At 53.3% G+C, this 18,760-nt stretch overlaps 2 protein-coding genes across 7 annotated transcripts in view; one reads left to right on the plus strand and one right to left on the minus strand.

Annotated features, from left to right (window-relative positions):
* Positions 1 to 1,869, plus strand: part of TXNDC11 (thioredoxin domain containing 11) — a 54,822-nt gene extending 52,953 nt beyond the window's left edge. For all 4 annotated transcript variants that reach the window (XM_036225450.1, XM_016159642.2, XM_036225451.1 and 1 more), the window contains one exon: positions 1,112 to 1,869. In XM_036225450.1, the coding sequence (XP_036081343.1) occupies positions 1,112 to 1,754 (643 nt within the window). In that variant the 3' untranslated portion in view covers positions 1,755 to 1,869. The remainder of the gene's footprint in view (positions 1 to 1,111) is intronic.
* SNN (stannin) lies at positions 1,801 to 12,021 on the minus strand. Of its 3 annotated transcripts, none has more exons than XM_016159643.2 (2): positions 11,907 to 12,021; positions 1,801 to 4,896 (listed from the first exon to the last, which is right to left on the minus strand). In XM_016159643.2, exon 2 carries the CDS (start codon positions 4,807 to 4,809, stop codon positions 4,546 to 4,548), a length of 264 nt encoding a protein of 87 aa, XP_016015129.1. In that variant the 5' UTR covers positions 4,810 to 4,896; positions 11,907 to 12,021; the 3' UTR covers positions 1,801 to 4,545. The 3 variants fall into 3 exon arrangements, with proteins under 3 accessions (XP_016015129.1, XP_016015131.1, XP_036081346.1); XM_016159645.2 differs by lacking the exon at positions 11,907 to 12,021 and adding an exon at positions 5,199 to 6,995; XM_036225453.1 differs by lacking the exon at positions 11,907 to 12,021 and adding an exon at positions 5,162 to 6,995.
* Positions 12,022 to 18,760: the final 6,739 nt, after the last annotated feature.

An 18,760-nucleotide genomic window follows, 5' to 3' on the forward strand; every position in this document is an offset into this window, starting at 1 on the left:
TAAATAGAACACCTTTTGTCTTTTATTAGGTATTTCCACACTGGCAAAACCTTCAAGGAGTAGTTTCTGGTTGGTTTTTAAAGGGACAATGTGATTTTTTAAAGCTAATAATCTTCACAGCAGGCCTGGGAGGGAGGTGACACTCTTGTTAGCCCTTTATAGAGGGGGCAGTGCAAGGGCACAGAGAAGTCACCTGACTGGGAGCTCCTGACAGTGAGCAGTAGCCCTGTGAGTCTGCCCGGGCAGATGGCCTCCGGGGGGCCCTGCTTCTCGCCTCTATCCCTGTTAAGACTCAAAGGCGACGGTAACTGTCGTCTGCCCACCTCAAGCATAAAGCCGGGGGTTATGTACACACAGGAAAGTATGCCCGTGGTCGAAATTTTGGTTGTCAGACAATTCAGTGACAAATTCTAAAAAGGAACGTTCCACATCGGGACTCGCAGTGAAGCTTTGGGGCAAACCCCCTTTACATGTCACCCTCTGTCCTTTTCCTATGCTCTCGGGGCCGGGCGGCCTCAATTCCTGAGTCCCTGGGTTGGTCTCAGTGTTATAGGCCTTCCCCATCATGGTAATAAAAACGTCTCCAGATGCTGCCAAACGTCCCCTGGGGGGGGGGGGGGGTACAGTCACCCCAGTTAAGAACTCCCGCCTTGGATAATGTGAAATAAAAGCTTGCTGAAGAAGCCGGGCGGAGTGTTTCAGGTTCTTCCTCTTTCACCACGCACTGTTGATGGCCATGAGAGTGACGTGGGTGATAGCCCTGGCTGACACACCGCTGGCCCCTCAGAGCACAGAGAGGCCGTGGCTTAGACTTGGGAGCTCATCCTTCTCAGAAGGAAGGCTGTGAGTAGAAGTTGAGCTCTGTCCTCGGGAACAGGCATCGGTTTGAGATGAGCCACCGGCTCGTAGAGCGGGCATGTGAGACACCCTCAGCTTTGCAGAAAGTGTTTTGTCTACACTTGTCCACATAACATTTTCCTTGCTGCCTTCAGTAAAATCCTCGGAATGCCTTTTGGAGGAAGGTAATGGCCCGACCTTCAGTAGGAGCCCGGTCCTGGACTGAACGTATTGGTGTTACTCTCACCTTTGACTCCTTTCCCTCTCTCTCCAGAAAGGACCTAAGTGTGAAATACCCCGAAGACCTTCCCATCACCCTTCCAAATCTGCTGAGGTTCGTTTTGCATCACTCAGACCCCGCTTCTGTCCCCCACAACTTGGCTAACCGTCCTACCAAAGAGTGTCTCCGGAGCGAGACAGTCTTACAGCAGGGGCACATCTCCCACTTGGAGAGAGAGATCCAGAAGCTGAGGGCAGAGATCAGCACCCTCCAGCGGGCCCAGGTGCAGGTGGAGGCCCAGCTGTCCCGTGCGCGCAGGGACGAGCACCGGCTGCTGCAGCAGCAGCAGACCCTGGAGCAGCAGCACGGCCTGCTCCGGCTGCACAGCGAGCAGCTGCAAGCCCTGTATGAGCAGAAGACCCGGGAGCTCGAGGAGGTGGCCCGCAAGCTCCAGGAGCTGGCCGACGCCTCAGAAAACCTGCTCACCGAGAACACGTGGCTCAAGATCCTAGTGGCGACCATGGAACGGAAACTGGAGGACAGGGACAGAGCCAAAAGCCCCACGCCCCCAGAAGAGGCGCCCTCTGGCCACCCTGAGCCCTCAGGGGCCCCCCGGTTTCCTGGCAGCACCCCTCCGCCTGCCAACGTCAGCTCCCCACTGGCCTCTGAAAGGAGTGACGAGAACAGGACAGACTAACTTTTTAAATGACATGAAGAAATCAGAGGTGAAAACTGTACATTGGAACATATTTATGCAAATTTTATTGAAATTTATTGTAAATAAAGATTTTCTCAGTGGTCTAGAAAATCAACTTGAATGTCATTCAGCTTTTATTGAACAGGGATGACATCCCTTCCACTTATTGCACAAACTTGGTAGCTTTGAGACAAAAACAGTAGCACAGTCCATTTGAAGATTTGTCTGAAAAATTAGTCCGTATTTTAGTGGCTCAGTGTCAAAGAGTTCCCTCCCCATTCTCCTGCTGCTGCGTCTGCGATGACATGCAGATGAAAGGTTCATTTCTTGACTGACTAGTCAGAAAACGAACGCAACAGTGGGCTATTCAAAAAGAATTCAATGAGAGGTCATAACTTACTAAGCCACTGGAGTGTGTGGCTCTGATGTCTACACTAAAAAAAGTAGCTATTGATAAATAAGAACAGTGAGAGCTATTATGTGGTTGTTCACCAGTTCTACAGGCACTTTCACTTTCTTCCCAGAGACCTCCCAAGAGTGTCCCACTGTGCCTGACATCCTTCCCCAGCATTGCCACCATGCTGGATTCAGGCTGCAAAGACGTCATCCTTGGCAGCCGGGGAGCGGGATAAAGAACTTCCAGAAGTAAAACTAAGGAGAAACTGACATTTCATCAATCAAAACCAAAACTTCACTGGCACAGTAAGAACCTCAGGGCAAGTCTGACAGTCAAGCGATGATCATGAACAGGGTCACGCTCGGAGATTGAAGATGCAGGTCCCAGGTGCTGCTGGGTCACTTAGGTGAGAGACAGGTGGCCTAGGTGTATGCTGCTGGCTGTGGAAAGTAGAGGTAGAAAGCTTGGAAGTTCTGGAATGCGAGGGGAATGGATCAAACACCCCTGCACCTTCCACATTTTGCTCGAGCATCCTTCGTTAAAAAGGAGACCTCCCTGCTCTTCAAGTCGGCACCTTCTCAATTTGTGTCCCTCCTCCCATCTTGCAGGGCCTCGGCTGGTCCCTAGCCTGACTCTCGTGCTTGGCCATGCCCAGCGGGGGGCCAGAGATGTTTCCTCTTGCCTTAGGTTCAAACTGCCTAACTAGCTACCCCTCCCCCACCCCCCAAGCTATTACTTCATGTTTGACCACCCAATTTAGGCGTATGCTGCTAAAATAAATGTTCCCTAAATTCCCTCCTTGGGGTTCTAGAAAGATTAGTTCAACATGCTTTTTAGAGCAGACTTGAATGAGGCCATAAGAGCTGCCTTCAGTTTGACCAAGAGGCCAGGGCTCTGAAGGGCTGGGGCGTAGTGGGTGTGGCTGAGGGCCCCCTGGGTGCTCCCTGCCCATGCTGCTGGCAGGCCACTCAAGTGCTAAGGGCTCATGCTCTGAAGTTAAGCCAGGGCAGATTACCAAGGATGCCGATAAAAGGATTAGTTTAATCATGATAGTTTAGAATGTGCTTGCAGTGCTGGGATTAAAAAATCTTGAGTTCACTGAAGCATACACAGGGGACACCTTGGAGGCGCAGGCTGTAGGCCGCCTGACTGGGAGCCACCAACTCACCATTTTGAAAATCAAGTTCTGAACCTGCAACTCTCACTCCCCGATCCCTACCCCAGGTGCCCACTGACACGTGTCGTCAGGAGGCTCCTATGTGCGCATGCAGATAAGAAAGGGCCTGCCACCGCACACACACCTCCTCTTATAGTGGTCAGGGGACTCTCCTTCTCAGTGACCTGCCAAGGAAAGTGAAATCTCTAGTACCCAGCAGGTGGGTGGCAATCTGAGAAGGAAGGAAGCTAATTTGTGAAAAGGGAAGGAGGTGAGGAACCTCAAAGTCCCCTCCCCCGCCCCTCCAGTGTAGAATATATTAAAAACAACCAACAAACACCACAATTCTCTCTCTTTTGTGGTCCATTGGGTTTCGGATAAAGGTAGCCACTGCCTGCTCCGTACAGCCTGCTAAGTAATGCTGGATGGTGGTGGGGATGGGGCGTGCTCAGCATGCTCAAAGGGACAAGAAACTGCTCTGCCACTGGGACACTTGGCAGCCCTCAGGACGTGTGGCCTGCCCCGTCCTTCACCGGCTCCCAAGCAGCTGTAGCGGCTTCCTTGCAGTAACGCCACTGTCACCAGGAACTGTTATTTAAAGACCAAACCTACCTAGAGAAAGGGGCGGGGGCGCAGCTCTTCTAGCCATTGCTAACCAAGCAGACATCAAATCACCAAAGCACCCCAACCGGTCAGCCCTGAAATGTCAACTAAAACTGACATGTCACATCTTCTACGTACACACGTACACGCAAGGCCCCTGCCAAGTGCAACTGCGGCCTTACCCTTCCCTCATGGCTGTGACTCAGCTCATCAGTATAGTCAGTCCCATGTGCACTATCCGATATTTTTAAAAATCAGCAAAAAAGCCTTAAGCATATTTACAGTTCACAGGTTTGTGAGTTCATGTGTTACAGTAGTAGCTCCATCAAAAACAGGCTCAGCTAAACATTCAAGTAACAAAAGCACTGTGGGGCGGTGAGCCCCAGCAAGGTCAGGCCTGCCCACTGCCTGCAATGGGCAGCCCCACCAGGAGGCTGAAAGGATGCCCAGGGCCACAGAGTTCGGGCTCAGGACAGCTGGGACCCTGGGAGTCAGTGCATGCGATGACGATGACGAAGCCCAGCAAGGCCATGCCAGCGAGTATCAGCCCCTCTCAAACGGCAGCATGTCTGTGGTTTCCCCCTCCCGTGCCTCTCGGCTGGCTGCAGTCAGCCTAGGGGCCTCTGCATCTCGGCTCAGCCATGCACTTCTGGGCCACTGGGGGTCAGCTTGGCCTTCCTCTCCACGCACGGTCCCTTGGCTGAGTACTGCACCAGCAGGAAGGGCTCCTTGGTCTCGCCATCCCCCACGATGCTCTCCTCGTCCTCTGACTGGCTGATGCGCTGTAGCCGCAGGTAGCACCAGCAGCCCAGGATCAAGGCCCCCAGGGCAGCGATGGCGATGAGGATGACGATGACTGTGACCACACCCGTGGTGGGGCTGTGGTCCATAATAGACATGGTCAGCACTGGGGGAGGCTTCGTGGCAGGACGTTCTTAGGGGCAGCCGGCTCAGCGAGGCTGGAACTCAGGCTGGACACGAGAGCCCTGAAAGACAAAGCAACATGAGGCTACACGGGGGGCTGCACAGGGGACCCCGCAGGGCACCCTGACAGCGCACCAGCTTTGGCTGGCTCGTCTACAGGGTCTATTTTCAACCAGTTCTGACGCCTGACTGTGCGCCCTCGTCCTGGTGAAAAGCGCGCTGGGTGGCTTCGCTGTTAGCTCATGGTGTTACCGGCCTCGCGCAGGGCAGCCCGCTTCCATTCCCCACCTGCAGTGCTTCTGTGACCAGCCAGGCAGCCACCCTCGCCCAGCCGCAGAGCCTGAGATGCAGGGGCGCGGGGCACCTGTGACACGCGACCCCGCTGCGGCAGAGGCTCCAAAGAAGGTCTGTTTACGGTGCATGTTCTGGAACCTCAGCCCCACTAGGTATTCACAGCCACCCAGAGACTGCAAGGAGCCACCGTGCACGATGGCCAGAGATGCGAGCTTCAACAGCAGGGAAGTGACATCAGCCCCTCTTGCAAACAGGCGACACACATAGCTCAACCAAGTCTTCCGGAACACCTGTGAGAAAGTGCAGCAGCCGACAGCCTTTGCCCACAGGGGAGCTGCAGCTGCCTGGGAGGAGCCCCGTCACACCCCCTGAGGGGGGAAGCGAGGCAGCAGAGCCCTGAGGACAGATGAGGAGAGACTGCCCCTGCCCTCCCAGAGCACAGCATCTGGTGCAGGCACCAGACCACGAATGGGCCAGTACACCAAACACCTGTCACCACAAACATGGGAGTGCCAGGAACATAGGGGACCAGGCGCCAGGATGCTAAACCGAGCGGGGCAGGAGATACGTAGGCGACGCTGATGCTAAGATGTGCAGGAAGGGCCGGTCCTTGGGGAACAGCATCTACTAAGGCTCTGAAGGCAGGAGAGGGCCTGCAGGCAAGTCCAAGGAGGTAAGGGCGCCGGTGGCTGAAGCTGGAGCATCGGGCTGGTTTGGGTGGGGGCGGGGAGGGGGTGTATGCACTGACCACCACCTCCTAGCTTCCTATCCTCAGACAGCTCCCTCCACCGCACTGAGCCTCGGAATCCTCCTGTTAACAGGGCTGGTGAGCGGCGAAGGAGAGCAGCTTCAGGAAGCACGGAAGATACGAAAAACCCTGACTCACTGCAGGTGAGGTCAGCGAGGCCACAGACAGTCTGGTGAGGCCAGCAACAGCCTACTGAGGTCGGTGGTGCTGAAGCTAGCAGGTTCCCCTGGGTCCCAAGACCCTGCACTTTATTTCTCCTGCCTTGCCATAAGCAGAGCAAGAAACAGTAACACCCAGGTGGGTATGAGTGTGCGGAAAAGCCCAAGATGCCCTCTGTACCGTGTCAGTGCTCCAAGAGCGGGCTGTCTGAAATCGTTCTTTTAAAACTCACATCAACACAGGTAGACAGCCTCGGGAGGGGGAGGTTTCTCTCCCAACACGATGGAGCCTGCTGTCTTTGAGCAGTCACGGCCTTAATCAGAAATGATTCTGGTCCACAGCAGGAAGTCCCCCCGTCACCCAAGGCCAGGACTGCCTGTAGGTCGACGCCCTAGAGTCCATCCAGGGACCAGGCCCTGGGAAGACTCTGCAGACCCCCAAGTTCCGTCCAGCCTACCACTGCCTACATTTGCAGAGGGGTCCTGGGCAGGAGGGAGGGGACAGCCCTGGAGTCTGCCCCTTTCTTACCACCTCCAGGGTCGAGCCGCTGCCGTCACTCAGTGGGCTCCCTGGTCCACCACGCGGGTCCACTGCAACCAGTGCCCGTCGCCCAGAGGAAAGGCCCCGAGTCCTTACAGTGACCTAAAACACTTGGCATGATGCATGCCCAGGCCCTGCTGCCAAGGCCGGTCCCTCTGCCAGACGCTCTGCTCCCCTCACCCTTGTTCAGTGGTTCTCAACTGGGGGCAACTGTGCCCTCCCTAGGGGACATTTGGCAATGTCTGGAGACATTTTTGGTTGTCACAACTACTGGTAGGGGTGCTACTGGTACCAAGTTGACAGAGACCAGGGACGCTGATCAAGATCCTACAGTGCACGGGACAGCAGCCCGCTGCCCCGCCCCCACGAAGATCAGTGGTGTCGAGGCTGAGAAACCCTGACCCAGTAGGCAGGGAAGCCTACTGACCTTGCAGTCCAGGAGGGTCTCTTCATCCCATGACAGCACTCGCTCCTTCCCTCGAGGGCACTAGCCTCAGTGTGTACCCCTGCTTTTGCAGCACAGACATCTGGTCAGCACCCCCCCACACACACATCAAACTGTGTGCTCCATGAGTGGCCCTGTGCACCTGTGCCCCCAAGTGCACAGGTCACCCTGGCTTCTCCCCTGCCACCATCGGGGCTGCTATCTGCTCCCACAACCCTGCTCAGCTTGTCCTTTCAGGCCTCCAGACAGGACAGGTGACCCGATGCCCCGAGAGTCTGCCAGCTGTGGCTGGGTGAACCTGTCCCAACCTCATGTTCTCTTCCTGTTAGGGAAACCACCTACGTGCCTCGTCCCTCCCCACCTCCTCTCTCCGCTTGACCTGTCGCATCTCAGGTGGGTGCCTGCCCTCCACCGCGCTCATGGTCAGGAAGGCAAGTCAGTATCAATTTAGAAGCGGAAGTGTGTGTGTGTGTGTGTGTGTGTGTGCACGCGCGCGCGCGTTTGGGGATTGGGGGCGGCTTGGGGGCAGGAAGTGGGAAATCAAATAATGGCAGCAAGAGCTGGGGAGAGGGACCCTAGGGGCTAAACCCACTGGGGAGCCCAGGAGGTGCCCACAAGTCCTGGGAGGAATCGGTGCTCCCTGGATTAATGGAGAAACCAAGGCAGACACAGCCCCACTCAAAAGGACTCTCTGACCTGAAAACCCTGTCTGCTGCCCCCTCCCCAGGCCAGTAGGCACAGCCAGGTCTGGGCCTCTCACCACCGTAAGCCATAGTCACACCTGGCCTGTGGTCCCTGGCCCTACCCTGAGTTCATTTATCGGTTCCTTCATTCACTCAGCAAGTATTTCCCAAGAATTGATCTTTTAAAAAATCTGATCACATGATCTCCTTCTGAGAACCCTCCCTGGCATCAGCAGAGAATCTAAACTCCTTGCTTCCCTGGGCTCCCGCACACCCTCCACTCTCCCTCCCACCCCAAGGCCTCTGTACTTTGTTTTTTCTGCCTAGAATATTCTTTCTGAATATTCATGTCTGGCTCCTTCCTATTTTGGGGGACTTTCTCAAAAGGTGTCTCTTGGAGGTTGCCGTCCCAGACCAAACTCACTATCGCCCTACACTACATTTTACTTCCTAGTGCCCTCTGTTGCCTGAAGTCCTTTTGGGTCAGGGGATGCATTTTCCTGGCTGCCGTCTCCTTCCTGCAGTGGACTGTGAGCCAGAAAGAGGTGGGCACTGACCATCCTGCCCATTGGCTAGGAGTCCCCCGCCCGATTACAGGCACATAGCAGGTGCTCAGTAAAAGTCTGCTGAGCATTCCAAGCCTGGGGGTATAGTGATGAGTTAGAGGAGACCCTGCTCTCATGGGGATCATGGTCAGCAAACCGCACCTCAGAGCCAGCTCCCTCACTCAGAAGCGATACCCGGGTTACTAGGCACAGGTCCCCATGCCTGTCCCAAAAGACTCAAGGAAGCTGGCTGCCCATGGTAGAGGACAGGCTGTAGCCTGAATGTAGGTGTGTCCAGGCAGGTGTGGGCCCATGGAGGGGCAGCTGTCACCTCAAGTGCTAAGCTTTGCGGGGGGGCGGGAGGGCCTCCGAGAAGCAGGGCCTAGAGGAAACTTCCCGGAAGTGAGAGTGGCTGGTCTGTTCCCCCGGTGCCCTCTTGGCCTGGGCTGGACCCCACCCCACTTACTTCACCTCTCCCCGGGCCTCCCCGACCCCCGTGTCCCTCAAGCCAAGGTGTCTCCCACAAGTCAGTGCCCCCTTACAGTGGTCCAAGAAAGCCCCCAGGTCAGACAGGGGGGCTGAGTAAGTGTTCAGGGTGGTGCTTAGGAAACCTCAGAACAATCAGAGTTAACGTGTATTCCATACAATCATCTAATCCTCCCAACAACTGCTCCTTATCCTCCCCACTTTACAAAATGAGCAAACAGGCGAAGAGCATTTGTGTGGACTGCCCAAGAGCAGATAGCTAGAAAGCAGGGTGACCCCAGAAGTAGGGCCCAGCAGAGAAAAGGGAGGGGTCTTCTAAGTGCAGAGGGCCAGGCCAGCCTGAGGTTCAAGCACGGCTGGGGGCCCGTGGTCTCTGGGCATTCTCGGAGTGGCGATTGACCAGACTCCCCCATCCCAGCCTCCGTAGCATCTTCTTGCCAGCTCCCTCAGCCAGGACAAAGGCTGGCATTGGAAGCCCAATGTCATTTGGATACCCCCAAATATACAGGGCCAATCTTCCACCCTCCCTCTACCTCCTGCCCTGTGGGCCCTCGGTCCAGCCTGCCTCAGCCAACGGTGGCCCGACTCTCTGGTCTCACCCGCTGCTCCTGGAAAAAAAAGCTCTGAAGCCCAGCATCACCAGCCACTCTCCTGAGCTCCCCACCTGCTGCCACCTCTGCCCACCAATGTGTTTAAAAGGAGAGTCCCGGCCTCAGCCGCCAGTGGGCTGAGGGCAGGCATCTCCCACTGCCCTGCTATCCCACAGAGGCCCACGGCTTAGGTCTTCCCTAACGCAAGGCGGTGCTCCTGTTGTATTTGCTTCTTCATGGGACCCCAAAACTAAGCCTTAACCCTCCTCCACAGGTCACACTGCACACACTCAAGGCCCAGCGAGGCCACAACCAGCGGAGAAGATTCGAGTCCCCTCCTCCCTGCCCCACCCCTCCACTTGCTAGTGTGAGCTGTTTTGACCCAGCCAAGCAAGCTAATTCTTATGGCCTGCTTCTCAGTGTCCAAAGTAGGAATGAGGCCCTGACCTCACCCACCAGGCTGTGGGAAGGACGAGAGGTGATAAGAAATGCGAAAATGGAAGGGCAGGGGGCTACTGGGTGTGCATGACATCAGGCACCACGCCTTCCTGGGTGCCACAGAGAGGACAGTGAGTCCTTAGGGTCCCTTTTACCCAGGGTCTTGCCTCCAGGAGGGTACAGAGCCTGGTCCAGACCCAATACCACAAGTAGCCCCTTCCTCACAAACACACTGCCACCTTCTCACTTTAACTGAACATGTCGTGTCACCTAGCCCAGCTGGACACCAGCTCACCATCCCTGCCCTGTAGACTTCACCTTCTGTGGCTGCCTTGCTTACAAAGGAGCCAGCCACTCTCCCAAGAGCTTCTAGCATTGCCCCTAAGGGTTAAGCTATGGCCCCTCCCCCAACAAAGCTATCTGCTAGGTGTGCCAACAAATTCGGCTCTGCCTCTCCAGCAGACCCCAGTTCACAAACCAAAAACATTTCCTGCCTGGTTTGTAATTAGGAACATAGGATGGAAAGGAGGATGGGGGCACAGGACACAGGCAGAACATCTGCTCTGTGTCAGGCCCCAGTAAACTCTGGAACCCAAGGATATATCACACAAGGTCTCTGTCCTCCAAAAGCCAAGACCAAGAATAGCAGAGATGCCCATGGGAAACTAACAATTACAGGGCTCTGCCCTGCCCTGGGGCCCCTGTCATCTCATCCTCCATCCTCACCCATTACACATCCCTTCTACTGAAGAGGAAACTCACACCAGAACCCCCTAGGTTCCCCTGCGCAGAAGAGGAAGCTGGCTCAGACCGAGCCCAGGGACTGCCCCAAGGTCATATTGGGTCTCCTATGGCCCAGGCCTGAGGCTCATGCCCCTACGCTGTGATCCAGTCACTGGTCATTCTCACAGACTGCCCATTTGGCCAAACAAGTTTGGTAATGACAGTAGATGCCTGCAAAAGTTGGCAATGATTAGTACGTACCAGACACTGAGCTAAACACTTCACTCAGATCATCACCTTTCAGCCTCAGAACAACCCTAGAGTTGAGTTATCACTATGCCATTTTGCAGATAAAGAATCTGTGGGTCAGAGAAGTTAAGTCAACTGCCCAAGGTCATACAGCTCAAGAGTAGTTGCGACACGGATTCAAATCCAGCCAGCAGCGATCCAGAATCCTGAATTTCAACCCGAATGCTAAAGGGTGATATTCTTGACCCCTTCCTCCCTATTCCTGTGTCTAAAAGGTTAGGGGAGAGGTGAACCCTAGTCCATTCTCCGCTGGAGCAGGCTAGGTGACCGGGTCTGAGGGCTCGATGCGGGGGACACAGGGATGACAAGCGCCCCAGCAGCTCCCGCGTGCTGAGCGCGGGCGACGTGCAGGCGCGGTGCCAGGAGCGCTCCATGCACCCTCTCATTTAACCCTGCCAGGCGACGCCGTCGTCTCCCCCATTCTACCAAGGAGCTATGCAAGTCTAGAGAGAGGAAGGGGCTTGGCCCAGGGGGCGACAGCTGCAGCGGGAACGACAGCTGGAGAATCAACTCCAGTCGGCCTGACTGGGGCGAGAGGGACGAGGAACCACGAGACCCAGTCATGCCCACGCCGCGCAGTCGCCGCCGACGGAACCCGGCACCAAATGCTGCGGACCGTCGTCAGTTTCCCCACCTGCCAAATGGCTGCCAGGCGTCGCCAGACCTCACCCCTATTCCCCGGAGCCCTACTGACTACCCTGGGGGCTGCCAAGACCCCTGCCTCCTCCGTTAGTTTTAAAAACCCCGAAGTATCCGGAGGAGCCCCGAGGCCGGCGCGGAACTGCGGCCCGCGATGGGGGACATACACAGGATAGGGGGGACACCCACTCCCCGCAAAGCAGCCGCCGCCCCCCGCCGTCTCCTTTGTCCCGATCTCGCCGCCGCGCAGCGGACAAAGAACCCCCGCCCGCGGGCGCGGCCCCCGGGAACAGACCCTCCCCCGCCAAGCCGCGCCCCCGACCGGGCTGCCCCTCCCCCGCCGCAGAGAGACACCCCCCGCGCCGGCCCGCGACCGGAGCCGCCCCCCCCCCGTGCGCCCCCACCCCCTCCTCGGCCGCCCCTTCCCCTCCTGCAAGCCCCCGCCCGGACCCAGCCTGTCCGGCACCGCTCACCATGACGCCGCCCGCAGCCCGGCGGGATCGCCCAGCAGCAGCCCCACGGGCCCGACTCCGCCAGCCCTCCGGTCGGGTCCGGCCGCCGAGCACCGTCGGGACGCAGGAACCCAGCTCTGCGGCGGGTGGGGCATCTCCAGCTCCGCCCCGGACGGGGCCGGGGCGCGCCTGGCTCGGCCAATGGGAGCCCGCGCTGGCGCGGCAGGGCGGGGCGGGGTCACGTGCGCGCGGGGCGGTGCGGCCTGGGAGCGCGGGGGCCGCGAGCAGCTGACAGAAAGGGGGCGGGGGCGCGTCTGGCCTCGGCGCCCGCGAACTGGGCGCCCGGGGGTGCCGGGCCCGGTGCCAGGAGCCTTCCTTTCAACTCCAGAGGCCGCCCTTAGTCACTCCGCCGTTTACGGAGGGGTAACTGAGGCTCACGGCAGGTAAGAGTGTTGGCCGGAGGCCGGGCTGGGGCCGAAGAGATCAGGACCTCTGAGCTGAATGTCTTCGCTTGGGCCTGGGCCGTGGCGGAGCGGGAGGGGCTGGTCATTCACTTATTCATTAATTCACCCATTCATCATTATTCATTCATTCATCCAACATTTGCTGAACACTGACCATGTACCTGGTTCTCCAGGAACCGCCTCCAAGGAGACAGACAATATCTCCTCCTTGGTGGAGTTATTCTGTTGTGCGCTGAGGCTTCTGGGAGTTCGCAGCCCTTGGCCGCTTATAGCCATGGTCATTTAACGTAGTAACCCTATGAATAGGACCCCACTAAGTGCCGGGCCCTGTACTAACCGCTAAACACATTTTATCAGGACGACCTGGAAAGGAAGAACTCTCCCATTTTACAGCTTTGGAACCTGAGGCTCCGCAGGGCTGAAGTACCACAGGCGGGGAGTGATGGAGGCAGGATTCCAGGCCAGGCCTGGGAACACAGAGGCGCTAGTTAGTGCTGTAATTTCCACTTGTCTGCTCAAGAAGTCAGTCCAATGAAAGAACACCCCGCCTTGTGGCCAGCCAAAACCCAAAAGAGGGCAAAGCTTGGTTCTTCAATACCTCTGTGACCCAAGTCCCCTGGGCTCTGGCTTGGAAGGTCCTGATTTGGGGAGATCTGAGGGCTCATCTGCTGAAAATGTCTCTCCCCGTCTCAAGCACACCGTCTAGGAGAAGACAGAGGGCCCACTTCACAAAGCCATGGTGGTCAAGTTCATTTTATTCCCTCCACTGCAGCCTGGATGGTTTCTTTCCTGTTTCCCATGCACCAAGCTGTTTCCCTCCTCTGGGCCTTTGCCCGTACTGCCTCCTCCAGCTGAAACATTCTTTCATATCATCTTAAATATCTCCACTGAAATGTCCTTCATCAGGAGGGCCCTATCTGATCTCTACTCAAGAGCACTTATCTTTTGTTATTCTCCCCCCATGCATTGTGAAATTGTACATTTTTGAGCGCGTATGATTAACTTTTGGCCTGTCTCTTCCCTAGCATTAGGTCAGTTTTCTTCATTGCCACGTCTGTACCTAAGTCACAGTAGGTGCTCAATATATGTATGTGCAATGAATGATTAGACTGCAGATCTTCAGGCCTGGCCCAGATGGCGATCTGGGGGTTGAGCAGAACAGAGAGAAAGAAGGAAGCCCAGTTCCAGGCCAGCTGCCCTGGAGGCCAGAGCCAGGCATCCCAAACAGCTCCTGCTCCCCAGTTTGTCCAGCACTGCCCTCAGAGGCTCCAGCCCCATCAGCCACACCTGGGAGCTCAGAGAGAAAGGAAACAGGTTCTTCCCACAGAGTCTGTTCCAGTGGCCTCTGTGGTCCCAACCTCAAGCTGGCAAAGACTTCATTAGTGGCGAGGATGTGGGAGGGGCAGGCTCAGAGCTCCAGAGCCAGGGTTGGCAAGGCTATGACAGAGGAGGTAGACACACTTTTAGGGAAAAGATTCTGGGAGAAAAAAATGGTGAAGTGGAATGTAGTGTGGCATAGAAATTGAGGGTCAGACCGCCCAGGTCCAAATCTAGACTTTCTTGCTGGGTAGCTTTGGAAAAGCAGCCTAAGTTTTCTGTGCCTGAGTTTCCTCTTCTGAAAAATAGGGGTGACAGTAAAGTCAACCTCACAGGGTGGTTGTGAGCCCATCAAGTGCTTGGTACAGAGGTAGCAATCCCATTCACTGCTAACATAATAGTGTCGGACAGGTGTGGGGTGAACTTGAGCTTTCCCATTTAGAACTTGGGCAAGTTACTGCACCTCTCTGAGCCTCAGGCTCCTCGTCTTCATATAGGTCTCATGTAACCCACTTCTAGGGTGCCAAGATGTGGGGAGCTGGGCCCAGCCTTCATCTTGCCCAGACAGAGTTACTTCAATGATTACAGTGACAATAAACAATAATAGTAATAGCAAACACTGTTCGAAGCACTACATTTACATAAACTCATTTTAATCCCCCATCTTACAGGTGGGGAAACGGAGGCACAGAATGGAACATGTGCACAGAAGTTACCTGGGGATCTTTTTAAAATGCAGATTCTGACTCAGTAGGTCTAGGCATGAGCTTCTGCATTTCTCGCAGGCTCCCAGATGGTGTCGATGACTGGGAGACCACTCTCGCGAGGGGCTGAGGCCCTGTTAAAAGTCACACAGGGGGTGAGCACTGAGCCTGGATTCCAGCACACACAGTAGGCAGCAGGGTCCTGTGCCTATTCTCAACTCTAACTGCCTGCACTACCCCCACTTTCTTCCCCACAAAGAGGCAGGAAGTAGTACTCCCCTCCCCAAGCTCATTTCCTCTCAGGGTTCCTACCACCTCCCTCTACGGTGACATTTGGCCCATAGAACCTCCCTTCTCCAGAGTCCCCAGGGGCCACTCAGTCAATGGCACAGAGGTTCTCAAATGCTCATTAGCCAGGAAGCTAACTAAGGGCAAGGGATGAGTTCACCCTGCCTCACTGGGGCTTGCCTGGGCCCAACTGAGCCTGCCCTGTGCCTGCTTCTGTTTGCTGGAGGGTTTACGACAAGGGAGAGGCTCTCTGGGGAATAGAGAGGCCTCAGCCAGCCCCAGGAGACACTCCCGCCAGCTGGGCCTTCCTGCCTAATCCACAGCCACCAGGCTGCACAGACATCTGCTCCTTGGGCATCCCCATAAGAATTCCAGGCCTAAAAATGAAATGAAAATTGCTTGGCTAGAGGAGAGTTCCCAAAGAGCGAGAGGTAACCCACTGCTGAGCTCTGCAGGGCGAGGTTAGGTGGCACACCAAGAGGACGTCACTTAGCAGTGAATCACACAGCAATTCTCGTTCAAGGGGAGAAAGCCTCACTTACTGTTCTGTGGCTTTAACGTCTCTCTCCAGGACTGGCTTCCCTTCGAACCAGGGGTTCTCAGACCTCAGACTCAGAGTCCTGGTCGGTCCACAGTCTGGAACTTAACGTGTTGTTTTCTGTGTATTCATGCGTACAGTTACCTTCTGTTTTGGGCACACGTGTTGCTTTTCCATTTATAATAGTGGCATACCCATTCCTTTTTAAATCCCTTCATTTGTGCGTAGAAATGAGTTAACTTAAAGCAAAGTATAACAGAAGTAATCAGTGGTGGTCAGGGGGACGGAAGCGGTGGGGACGGTAGCAGATGGATGGCTGAAGTGAGAAACCTGCTGGAGGTGAATCAGGGGGCTGCCCACAGCCCAGGCACCCCAGAGTCTCTTACTGTAGGGCCCAGCAGAGCCCCCAGCCCAGGGACAGAGCTGTCCCATGGGCTCTGTGTCTGCTGGAAAAGGCTATCTGGGTTGTCCTGGGTTGAGTGGGGCCCGGGTCAGTTCTGGTCATTATTCCTTGGGTCTGTGGTGTCACTGTGTTGAGGAACAGACTAAGGGAGGGAGGTTAGCATGGCCCGTCTAAGGGGCTCCCCACCCCCAGCCTGCCTTCGTTTCCATCTGCAGCACCCCACCCCCAAACACACACACACACACACACACACACACACACACTCTCTCTCTCTCTCTCTCTCTCTCTCTCTCTCTCTCTCTCTCTTTCTCTCTCACACACACACCTGAGCACTGGAGCCCATTAATTATCCATTCAGTTATTCATTCATTTAGTCAATCTTTATTGAGCAGCTACTATATGCCAAGCACTATGCTAGGTGCTCGGGAGACAGCCATGAGCTAGACAGGCAAAACTCAGCTCTCATGGGGTTTATATTCATGGGAAAGACAGATGATGGACACAGAAACAAGTACAATATATGGCCTGCCAGACATTGTACATGCCATGGAAAAAAGGAAAGAGTAAGAGGTGTGGGAGCATGAAGGGATGGAGGTCGGGAAGACCTCTCTGAGAAGGTGTACCAGGCACTGGGATGGGTGTAGCCTAGTCCTGGCATGCAAGAAACACAGATGTGGAAGCAGGCAGACAATAAGCTGGCATTGGGCAGGGATCCCTTTTTTATTTTTAAGTAAATTTTTACTGAACTTCAGATACACAGAATGATAGATCACAATCCAGATTGTGGGGTAGTCTCTTCTTTGGTTCTGGTATGACCTGCTTTTATTAAAACTTTCATAGTTATTTTAATCAAGTAATACACACCAAGTAAACCTCATCAATCAAAACAAAAGCTAAGGACCCTAACAATGCCAACATTCAGCCTTGAGATTCCCCAACCCATCCCCCACCTGGGGACCCCATCAGCTTGAATCCTGTCTTTATCACTGCCTGGTTTCTTCGTACAATTTAATTATACCTTTATCCTAAAGGCATATTTTTAATTTTGTTTCTTCTTACTAACTTTTTAAAAGGGCATATTCGTTTCCTAGGGCTGCTGGAACAAATTACTACAAACTGGGTTGTTTAAAACAACAGAAATTTATTCTCTCACAGTTCTGGAGGCTGTAAGTCTAAAGCCAAGCTGTCGGCAAGACCATGAGCTCTAGAGATGGGTCCGTTCCGCGCCTCTCTCCTGGCTTCTGGTGGCCGCCAGCAGCCCTCGACGATCCTTGGGTTATAGATGCATCACTCCCATCTCTACCTCTGTCTTCATATGAGTTTTCTGTGTGTCATCGCCTCTTTTTTTCTCCCAACATTATTGAGGAATAATTGACATATGTAATTGTGTATATTTAAAGTGTACAACGTGATGTTTTGATATATGTACTTATTATGGAATGATTACCCAGATCAAGATAATTAACACATCCATCGCCTCACATAGCTACCTCTTTTTTGTGTATGAGGTGAGACTGCTTAAGATTTACTCACTTCCAAGCATACGGTCCCAAATTATTAGCTGTAGTCACCATGCTGTACATTAGATCTTGAGAACTTATTCTTCTTATAACTGAAGGTTTGTACCCTTTGACCTCCATCTCCTTATTTCCCCTCCCCGCAGCCCCTGGCAAACACCATTCTATTTTTTGTTTCTATGAAATTAGCTTTTCCTTCTTTCCTTCCTTCCTTCCTTGCTTCCTTGCTTGCTTCCTTCCTTCCTCCCTCCTTTCCTCCCTTCCTTTCATCCTTTTTTTCTCTCTTTCCTCACGTATATGTGATAACCACACAGTATTTGTCTTTGTCTGTCTGATTGTATATATATCTACATATATGTGTGTATGTGTATACATACACATATATATGTACATACATATGTAGATATATATACACATATATATGTAGATATATATATATATATCTTTATTTGTTAAAGGACTTTCAGGTTGTTTTCATATCTTAGCGATTATGATTAATGCTGCAATGAATATGGGAGAGCAGATAACTCTTCAAGATAGTAATTTCCTTTCTTTCACATACATACACATAAGTGAGATTTCTGGATCATGTGGTAGTTCTATTTTTAATTCCTTGAGGAACCTCCATGCTGTTTTTCATACTGGCTTCACCAATTTACATTCCCACCAACGGTGAATAAGGGTTCCCTTTTCTTTACATCCTCACCAACACTTAATCTCTTGTCTTTTCGATAATAGCCAATCTGAAAAGTATGAGGTGATATCTCATTGGGGTTTTGATTTGCATTTCCTCGATTAGTGATTTGGGGCACCTTTTCATGTACCTATTGGCCATTTGAATGTTTTCTTTGGAAAAAAGTGTTTTAAGATCTTCTGCCCATTTTTTAATTGGGTTATTTGCCTTTTTCGCTGTTGTATTATGTGAGTTCTTTATATATTTTGGATTTTAACCCCTTATCAGATATATGCTTTGTAAATATGTCCTCCCATTCTGTAGGTTGTTTTGTCAATTTATTGATTGTTCCCTTTGCTGTGCAGAAGCTCTTTGGTTTGACTAGTTCCACTTGTTTATTTTAGCTTTTGTTGCGTGTGTTTTTGATGTCTCATCCAAGAAATCATTGCCAAGACCAATGTCAAGGATCTTTTGCCATATGTTTTCTTTTAGTAGTTTTATGGCTTTGGGTCTTACATTTAAATCCTTGATCCACTATGAGTCAGTTTTTGTGAGTGGTCTAAGACAGGGGTCCAGTTTCATTCTTTTGCATGTTGATATCTAATTTTCCCAGCACCATTTATTGAAGAAACTATCCTTTTTCCATTGCATGTTCTTGTTACCCTTGTCAAAAATTTGTTGACCGTATATGTGTGAGTTTTTGTCTGGGCTCTTCATTCTATTCCACTGGTCTGTGTGTCTTTTTATGCCAGTACCTTGCTATTTTGATTACTATAGTGTTGTAATTTAGCTTGAAATCAGGAAATGTCATGCCTCCAACTTTGTTCTCCTTTCTCAAGATCACTTTGGCTATTTGGGGCCTTTTGTGGTTTCACACAAATTTTAGGATAGTTTTTTTTCTATTTCTGTGAAAAAGTACATTGGAATTTTGACAGAGATCACCTTGAATCTGTAGATCGCTTTGGGCAGTA

This window comes from Rousettus aegyptiacus, unplaced genomic scaffold (genome assembly GCF_014176215.1).
Source record: "Rousettus aegyptiacus isolate mRouAeg1 unplaced genomic scaffold, mRouAeg1.p scaffold_m13_p_8, whole genome shotgun sequence".
NCBI lineage: Eukaryota > Metazoa > Chordata > Mammalia > Chiroptera > Pteropodidae > Rousettus > Rousettus aegyptiacus.